Here is a 9781-nt window from a genome sequence, read left to right as displayed (position 1 = left end):
CCTAAACTAAGCTGCTGCTGCTGCTGCTGCTTCTTCTTCTTCTTCTTCTTCTTCTTCTTCTTCTTCTGGGTGAAAATTTGGAAAAAACTACAGGTCCTCCTTTTCTCATTGACAGCTCTATCCCTGCTACTTAGCATCTAAGACATTGTCTGTTAGACCCTCAATAAGTATAGTAGGATAAAGTCAAACTCTTTTTTTCTTTTTCTTTCTTTCTTTACATTGACAGTTGGCATGAGTAGGGGAGAGAAAGAGAGCGAGGAAGTACCTCCCTATGGGACATGGTTACACAGCAATTCTTCTTCCTCCATCTCTCCATCCTGTCAGGATTTGGGGTACACATGCACATGTATCTAGTGTTTTTCAAGGCTCCAGGGCCAAGATTTGGATAGTGGGCCACCATGTGGAATCCTGTTTCTAATGCACAGTGCTTAACACTGTTGTTTGGGCCAGGCTTCATTTTTATTACAGAAATCAGATTTTGTCTAACCAGCAAGAAGCTAAAGTAACTCAAGTTTTAAGCAATAGAAAGAAAGGAAGTTTGGGACCAGCAGATGGCATGGTGGCTACGTTGCTGCACTCTCACATAGTTGACTGTGTTTCAGGTCCTGGATCCAACAGCTTAAAACTCACGTCAGTGGGACCAGCAGATGCATAACGGCTATGTCACTGCATTCCCACATATCGACTGCAGTTCAAGTCCCAAATCAGGCAGCTTAAACTCATGCATCCCTAAAAAATAATAGAGGAGAAGGGATTGTAGTGTGGCCATTCCCTCTGGGGGGTGATTTCTCACTTTCTATCTCTCTGTCTTTCCCTGTCTTTTTGGCAAGTGCACATGCCCTATAGCAAAAACCTCTTAAAAAAAAAAAAACTCACGCTGGGTGCATGTGTGTGGATACCCACATGTGTGTGCGTGCTCACGTGTGTGTGCGTGCTCAAAATCCTGAGAAGAGAAGGAATAACAATCAATTCTGGCAGGTGATTTCTCACTTTCTGTCTCTCTGTGTCTCTCCGTCGAGCACATGCGCCCTATAGCAAAAATCTCTAAAAAAGAAAAAAGAAAAAAGACGGGACCGGCAGGGGGTGTGGTGGTTAAGGGTGCTGGGCGCCCACATGGCCAACCATAGTTCGAGTCCTGGACCTGGAGCCTTGCTTTCTCACCCTCTCTTTCTCTCTCTCTCTCTTACTCTGTCCCTTTCTGGTCAAATTAAAATAAATAAAGATGAAATAATTCTTTTAAATCCTTTAAAATCTTGTCATATTGTGACCCTCTGCTCAATAATCTCTGGTAGCTTCCTATCTCATTCAGCAAAATCCAAGGTTTCACAGTAGCCTACAAGTCCCAGAAGATCTGAATTCTCCACCCTTTTCCCATTGCCTCTTCCTCTGTCGCCATTCACTCTCCCCCTGGTGCCAAGGGCCCAGATGGAACAAGTCAATCTCTTCCTCCAGGGAGTCCTGTCCAAGGACCTGTTCCCATCACCATTCTGGGCAGAGAGTTCCTTTGGGCTTAATTCACTCCAGCTATACTGTTTCCTTGCAGTTCTTAGAACAAGCTGCCAGAGCCTTTGCGCTTGCTGGATAGTCTGGTGGAAGGCACTTATCAAATACCTGCCCAACTCTCTCTCTCTTATTTATTTATTTATTTATTTTTGAGAGGTTTTCGCTATAGGATGCGTGTGCTCGCCAGACAGAGAGAGACATAGAGATAGAAAGCGAGATATCACCCCCCAGGGGGGATGGTCACGCCGCAATCCCTTCTCCTCCATTCTCCTCTCGGGATCTCGGGCACGCACGCACACATGCCTGGTGTGAGTTCTAAGCCACCGGGTCCGGGACACGAACCGCAGTCGACTATGTGGGAGTCCAGCGATATAGCCATTACGCTAACTGCTGGTTCCCCCTGCCCAACTCTCTTCAAGTCACTGTTCAGTGTCACCTTAGTGGGGCCTTTCTTTTTTTTTTTGTTTTTTGAGAGGTTTTCGCTATAGGATGCGTGTGCTCGCCAGACAGAGAGAGACATAGAGATAGAAAGCGAGATATCACCCCCCAGGGGGGATGGTCACGCCGCAATCCCTTCTCCTCCATTCTCCTCTCGGGATCCTGGGCATGCACGCACACGCGCCCGGCATGAGTTTTAAGCCACCAGGTCCGGGACGCGAACTGCGGTCGACTACGTGGGAGTCCAGCGACATAGCCATTATGCTAACCACGCCTGGCCTGAGTTTAAGCCACCGACTCTGGGACTTGAACTGCGGTTGGCTACATGGGAGTCCAGCAACATAGCCATTACATCAACTGCTGGTCCCAGCAGGGCCTTTCTGATTCCCTTCCCCTACTTTTTTTTTTATTTAACTGTATTTATTTATTTTACCAGAAAGGGGCAGAGTGAGCAAGAGAGAGAGAGAGAGAAAGTGAGAAAGCAAGCCGCCATGTCCAGGACTCTAACTGAGGTCAGCCATGTGGTAGTCCAGCACTTTTAACCACCACGCCACCTGCCGGTACCTCCCCTGCTGTTTTGATAACTAAAGTTGATGTGAGTCCTGTGGTCTCATATGTAGGAAGCCCTGGCCTACAAAGACACTGGTGATTTTCTTTTGCTAGTTAAAAATTGCTTCCCCCTAAAAAAACCCAAACAAACAAAAAACAAAACAAACAAACAAAAAAACTTCTCCCAGTCAGACAGCAGGTGGTATGGAGTTTAAGGCGGCTGGATCCCACTTGGCTAACCACATGAATTGAGTCTTAGACTGGTAACTTGAAAAATGCTGGATGTGGGGCTGGCAAGTAGAGTGGTGGTGAAGGGCGCTGGACTTCTGCATGATTGACGGTGGTTCAAATCCTGGACCTGACAGCTTGCTTTCTCACTTTCTCTCTCTCTCTCTTTTCTTTCTCTATCTTGCTTGCACTGTTCCTCTCTGGTCAAAATAAAATAAGTAAATAAATAAATGTTAAGTAAAATAATTCTTTTTTAAAAAATGCTCTGTGTGTGTGTGTGTGTGTGTGTGTGTGTGCCAAAAATCATGAGAGAATAGAGAAGGGACTGCAGCACCTGGGGGTTGATTTCTCATTTCTCTCTGTCCCCTTTGCAAGCCACGGTCCCTCTAGTAAAACTAAAAACAAAGGAACACACAAAACTGGCTCCCGATGAGCTAGCTCACTTTTCACAGAAGGCAGTGGGGCCAAGTCCTACACATGAACTTCCTGAGGGCAGAGACTGTGACTTGTTCCACGCGATTCCTAGTAACCTGCCCTGACAAGGACAGTCTGGAGACATCTGATTATTTGTAAATAAACGAAGGGGTATGGATGGCGAAGTCCCATGTCCTTACACTAGCAGGAGATTCAGGAGCCCTCCTGGACAGCGGCCCCGTCCCCAGGCCCCGCCCCGCCTCAGGCCGCGCCTCTCCACTCGCCGTGGGCACATCTCCGTCATCTACTGCTCGGCGTTTGTGCCTTTTCCGCTGGTCTGCCCTGCGCGTCCCATCGACGTGATCGGCTATCGCGCGCCTGCGCCATTGGGCTGTCAGTCAGAGGCGGCGTGGGGAGCGCTGGGAGCAGTTGTGGCGCCCCGGGAGCTGAGGTAAGGCTGCGGCTTCTGCCTTTCCAGGCCGCATACAAGCTGGCTTACCCCTCTGAGAAGCACTGCGGGGGCTGGAGGGAGGCGGGTCTGAGCCAGGCTGAGGGGGTGGGCGGGGGCGCTGAGTCTCGAAGTCATCAGCGTGAATCCTTGCTCGACCCGACCATGGCGCCGAATGTCTGAATTGGAAAGGAGGTTGGGAGAGTCGGCGCCAGACTCCTTCTGCCGCAAGTGCAGACACTGCTTTTCTTGCTTCCTAGGTCGTCTTACTCCTGTGCCCAGAAGTCAACTATTAAACCCTTTTAGATAACTAGGGAGGGGAGGCTCCGCTCGAAGTTAGCAGACCCGGGACCGTAGCTCCGTGCCTGAACTATCCACTTGGGCTCTTCATTCATTTACTCAGCTCTTGAGTTGTTTGGGTGCTGGGCAGTGACGTCCGAGGAGTGGGAGACAAACCAGTGACGATCCAGTGTTGTGTCTGTCCACCACCGGGGAGGGCAGTTGAGTGCTGTGATGGAGGCATGTCTGAGATGCCAGGAACACCTTGCTAAAGCTCGGGAGGCTGGCGAGACTCGTTGCCTTGATTCCCATCACACCCAGTCGTGGCAGTGACAGTGACCCGTTTGACATCTGCCTGGTGTGGCGGTTAGTTATGTTCATGGTAACTGTTCTTGCTTCCTCGGTGGCTTTCCTTCACCCAGAGCTTCACTCAGAACGGGAGTCTCAGGTCCTGGTGTCCTGGGTTCTAATGCTCCCTTGGAGATGTTTGAGCTTGAGTCTTACATGGGGCTGTTGTGAGGTTCACGATCCTCATTCCACAAACACTGGTTGAGTGTCCGGCATCTGACTGGGAGTAGTGATGACCAATACAGTCTTCATCATCAAGGAATTCACCCTTATATATATATTTTTCTTTCCTTTTTTCAGAGAGATATTTTGCTATAGGACTCTTGCGCTTGCCAGAAAGACAGAGAGAGACAGAGAGATAGAAAGTGAGAAATCACCCCCCAGGAGGGATGGCCATGCCGCAATCCCTTCTCCTCCATTCTCCTCTTAGGATCTCGAGCACGCACGCACACGCGCCCAGCGTGAGTTTAAGCGGTCCAGGACTCGACCACATGGGAGTCCATCGACATAGCCATTACGCTAACTGCTGGTCCCTACCCTTAGATATATATATATATTTTTTTTTTTTTTGGAGAGATTTTCACTGTAGGGCACGTGCGCTTGCCAGACAGACAGAGAGAGACATAGAGACAGAAAGCGAGAAATCACCCCCCAGGGGGGATGGTCACGCCGCAGTCCCTTCTCCTCCCTTCTCCTCTTGGGATCTTGGGTACGCACGCACACGCGCCCGGCGTGAGTTTTAAGCCACCTGGTCCGGGACACGAACCGCGGTCAACTACGTGGGAATCCAGCGACATAGCTATTACGCTAACTGCTGGTTCCCCCCTTAGATATATTTTTAAATAGATATTTAAAAGACATTAATGCCACTCTTAAATAGATATATAAACTCATAGGTGCAGTGAAGCTTCAAAGGCTGAGATCATCCATAAGTGGTGGGATGGAAGGGAGGAGTCACTTCTACCAGGGAGGGTGGGAAGGGTTAGGAATGACTTTATAGGCAAGATGACTGATGAGTTATCTTGAGGGGGTTAATAGTTGACGTCTAGGCACAGGAGTAAGACAACCTAGGAAGCAAGAACAGCAGTGCAGTGACCAGAATTATGAAACAGAATAGTTTAGTTGGAACAGAAGGCTTTCCATGATTTTGCATCTAATAGTGTTAAATACTTATGTAGGGCTTGTCTTGGAATGGACATTATTTTGTGTACTTTACATAGAATAAACTTAATATAGAATAAATTTAATCTTAACTCTGTGAAGTGGAGACTGTAATTATCCCCATCTTATTAAATGAAAGAAACTGAGGCATAGAGAAGTTATGCAGCTTGTCCTAGCATACAGCTAATAAATGGTAGAGCTAGAATTCAAACCCAAGCAGTGTGGCTTTGTAGGGTCTGTGAACTTAACCACCAAGGATATCCTGGAATATGTCGTGTTTGAAAAGCACCTGATAAACCCCTGTGGGAGCTGGAGAATGCACGACAAGGTCATTCCCCAGTGGGCGCCCCCTAAGCAGCCCATCCTTAAGACAGTCGTGATCTCTGGTCCCCAGCTGAAACCATGGGAAGACTGCGAAGAGACCTGAGGAGAGGCCCATAAGCCTCAGCTAGCCTAATGGCAAAATGACGCCGGGGTGAAGCATGGGTGGCGAGGCTGCAGGAAGCCACGAAGTCATCTGTCTTCTTCAAGTCTCCATCTCTGTAGAAAGAACTCCCTTTTTTCACTCCTGTCCCACTTGGGTCTTTTTAGCTGTCTCGTCATCAACAACTGTGGGCAGTGGCTGGGCCCAGGCGAGCAGCTCGTGTGCACAGCCACAGACCCTCGTCTTCTTTTGTAAATCGTTCGTCTAGCATCTGAGTCCAGATAAAGGGCAATCTGATTCAGAGAACACTGGATACATTCCCCATTGCCCAGCCTTTGGGAGTGAGTGGCAGTATTCTCTTTCTGATCACAGGGCAGGGGTCAGAGTTGGGAATAAAGCACTATTAGGGTGTTGGGGGAAAAAAAAAAGAAAGAAAAATGAAAAAGGAATGTTAACAGTTTGGTTTGTTTCTGTAATTGGTCTGCAAATCTAGTTCAGATATATAATTAGCTTCGTGTTTACAGTGATTATACACACACACACACACACACACACACACACACACACACACACATATTTGGGACCAGCACATGGCATAATAGTTATGTTGCTGGACTCCCATGTAGTTGACTGTGGTTCGAGTCCCAGACCCAGTGGCTTAAAACTCAGGCTGGATATGTGTGTGTGTCCAAAGTCCCAAGAGAAGAATGGAGAAGGGATTGCAGCGTGACCACCCACCTCCACTCCTGGGGGAATGATTTTTTGCTTTCTGTCTCTCTGGTGAGCGCACATGCCCTATAGCAAAAAAATCTCTCAAAAAAAATTTTTATAGGGCATATGTGCTCACCGGAGAGAGATGGTGTAATGGTTATGTAGCTGGACTCCCACATGGCCGACTGTAGTTCGAGGCCTGGACCTGGTGGCTTGAAACTCACACTGGGCGTGTGTAAATGCGTGCCCAAAATCTTGAGAGAATAGAGGAGAAGGGATTGTGTGGCCATCCTCCTAGGGAGTGATTTCTTGCTTTCTGTCTCTGTCTTTCTCTGTCTCTCTGGACTGTGAGCATCCATACCCTATAACAAAAGTCTCCAGAACCCTGGGGGACCAGCAGTTAGCGTAATGGCTATGTCGCTGGACTCCCATGTAGTCGACCGCATCCCAGACCCAGTGGCTTAAAACTCACGCTAGGCACGTGTGCATGTGTGCCCAAGATCCTGAGAGGAGAACGGAGAAGAAGGGATTGTGGCGTGGCCATCCCCCCGGGGGGTGATTTCTCCCTTTCTGTCTCTCTGTCTCTCTCTGACTGTCTGGCAAGTGCCCGCCCCCTATTGCTATAGCAAAACCTCTCCAAAAAAAAAAAAAAAATCTCCAGAATCCTGAGAGGAGAATGGAAGAGAAGGGATTGCAGCATGGTCACCCCCTAAGGGGTGATTCTCTCTTTTCTTCCCTCTGCCTATATCTGCTTGCCCTTTGGCAAATATCTAACAGCAAACAACAACAACAAAAAATCTTTGCCTTTGTTTTCCATGAAAACTTAGGTGTTCCCTCAACTATATTTCCTTTGCATCTTAGATCTATCCTTACCATAGCACTAATGATAGTATTATAATTTACTGAATTTGTGTTCTCCAGTTAATTGTGAACAACTTAAGAGCAAGAACCAGATTTTTTTCATTTTTACTTACCAAGATTGTTGGAACCAAGAGTGTATACTGGTAAGAGTATGTTAAAGGTGATGTTTATACTGCAGCTAAGGAGCTTTTTTAATTTTGAAATATTTTAAAGAATTATTTTATTTAACCTTATTTATTTAAATTTGACCAGAGAGGGACAAAACAAGAGAAAGAGAGAGAGAAGAGGGAAAGTGAGAAAGCAAGCCACCAGGTTTGGGACTCAAACTGCAGTCGGCCTTGTGGGAGTCCAGTGCCCTTAAGTACCACACCACCTGGTGGCCCCTAAGGAGCTTTTCTTAGTGTGGTTACTACAGTTACGAGTGATGTATTTGGGGAACCAGCAGATGAAGTAATGGCTATGTCACTGGACTCCCATGTGTTCAACTGTGGTTCAAGTATGGACCAGTGGCTTAAACTCACACCGGGCACGTGTGCATGCATTCCCAAGATCTCGAAAGGAGAATAGAGGAGAAAGGATTGAGGCATGGCTATCCCCCTCTGGAGGTAATTTCTCACTTTCTGTCTCTCTGTCTTTCTGGCAAGTACATGTGCCCTATAGCAAAAACCTCTCAAAAAAAAGAAAGTGATGTATTTGGTATAAATGAATATTAGTAACCTAAATAAGATGGGTTAGTACTATGTGTGCTTTGATTTTTGTCACATATTTTTTTCTGTTAATTGTTTCTTCTGTGCTTGCAGTGTGTAAAAAATGGAATTTCAAGCAGTAGTGATGGCTGTTGGCGGGGGATCTCGGATGACAGATCTGACTTCCAGTATTCCCAAACCTCTGCTTCCAGTTGGGAACAAACCTTTAATTTGGTATCCATTGAACCTGCTCGAGCGTGTTGGATTTGAAGGTAAGCCATGGCAATGAGATGTACTCATAAAACTTTTAGGGTGTTTGTTCCCAATGACTAGTCAGCATTATGAGGGTGAAGAAAGAGGAATGAGAAAAGAATAAGATTAAAAGTTGGATAGGGACAAGGCTCTTTAAATTAGGAACATAGGAATACTCTACTGATGTGTGAAAAAGGTTGAGAAGATGGTGGGAGGTGGTGGTGTTCTAGAGCTGTAGCAAATCATAGTACCAGTTAGATATACAAATCAGAGTGTTGGATCCTGTCTTGAGATTAATTTAGTACTCATTCTGCTATGAGAGCTGTCTTCCTGAGGTACACCCAGGAACATTTCTATGCAGTAGGCTATTATGACATTGGTGTCAAGAGATATGTTTGGAAGAGATTTTTTTTTAGAATTCAAAGTCACAGACAAACGAAATTGTGACAATTTATTATTTTTTTTAATTTTACTAGAGTGCACGTGCACTCATCAGAGAGACAGGAAAAGTGAGAATGCATCGAGGGATCATCATGTTGCAATCCCTTCTCTTCCGTTTCTCCCTCCTTTTGGAATTTTGGGCATGCAAGCACACATACCCAGCATGTTTTCAAGCTGCCAGGTCTAGTGCTCAAACTGCCCAGTCAGACATATGGGATCCAGCACCTTAACTACCATGCAATGCACAGCTGACCCATTTTTTCTTTTTTCTTTTTATTTTTTGGGAGAGGTTTTTTGCCATAGGGCGTGTGCGTTCACCAGACAGACAGAGAGACAGAAAGTGAGAAATCAACCCCCCAGGGGGGATGGCCACGCTGCAATCCCTTCTCCTCTATTCTCCTCTCGGGATCTTGGGCACACACACACACACACGCCCGGTGTGAGTTTTAAGCCACCGAGTCTGGGACTCGAACCGCGGTTGACTATGTGGGAGTCCAGTGACATAGCCATTACGCTAACTGCTGGTCCCATGACCCATTTTTTTCTTAAAGAATTATTTACTTATTTAATTCCTTTTGTTATCATTATTTTTTAATTTGACCAGAGAGAGACACAGAGAGAGAGAGAAAAGGAAAGTGAGAATGCAAGCTGCCAGGTCTAGTACTCAAACCACAGTTGGCCACATGGGAATCCAGCACCCTTAACCATCACACCACCTGCTGGCCCCCCAATATATCTTAATATACTTCAATATATCCTACTTTCCTGGGCCAGCGTGGTAGTTAAGTGGCTGGATTCCACATGGCCAACTGCACAATTCAAGTTGTGGTTTAAAAAACACACAGGGGTGGGACCAGCAGTTAGCGTAATGGCTATGTAGCTGGACTCCCATGTACCTGATCGTGGTTCGAGTCCTGGACCCGGTGGCTTAAACTCACACCGGGCGGGTGTATGTGCATGCCCAAGATCCTGAGAGGAGAATGGAGGAGAAGGGATTGCCGTGTGGCCATACCCCCAGGGGGGTGATTTCTCGCTTTC

The 9781-nt window shown here is 46.9% G+C and overlaps 1 protein-coding gene across 2 annotated transcripts in view; it reads left to right on the top strand.

Moving 5' to 3' along the window:
* The first annotated feature begins 3487 nt into the window (after nucleotides 1-3487).
* The window catches only part of EIF2B3 (eukaryotic translation initiation factor 2B subunit gamma), a 116688-nt gene continuing 110394 nt past the window's right edge, over nucleotides 3488-9781 (top strand). For both annotated transcript variants that reach the window (XM_006153803.2, XM_006153802.2), the window contains exons 1-2: nucleotides 3488-3583; nucleotides 8165-8322. In XM_006153803.2, the coding sequence (XP_006153865.1) occupies nucleotides 8175-8322 (148 nt within the window). In that variant the 5' untranslated portion in view covers nucleotides 3488-3583; nucleotides 8165-8174. The remainder of the gene's footprint in view (nucleotides 3584-8164; nucleotides 8323-9781) is intronic.

Source organism: Tupaia chinensis, unplaced genomic scaffold, assembly GCF_000334495.1.
Source record: "Tupaia chinensis unplaced genomic scaffold, TupChi_1.0 Scaffold000387_1, whole genome shotgun sequence".
Taxonomy (NCBI): domain Eukaryota; kingdom Metazoa; phylum Chordata; class Mammalia; order Scandentia; family Tupaiidae; genus Tupaia; species Tupaia belangeri.
This window is presented reverse-complemented; position numbering and strand designations above follow the sequence as displayed.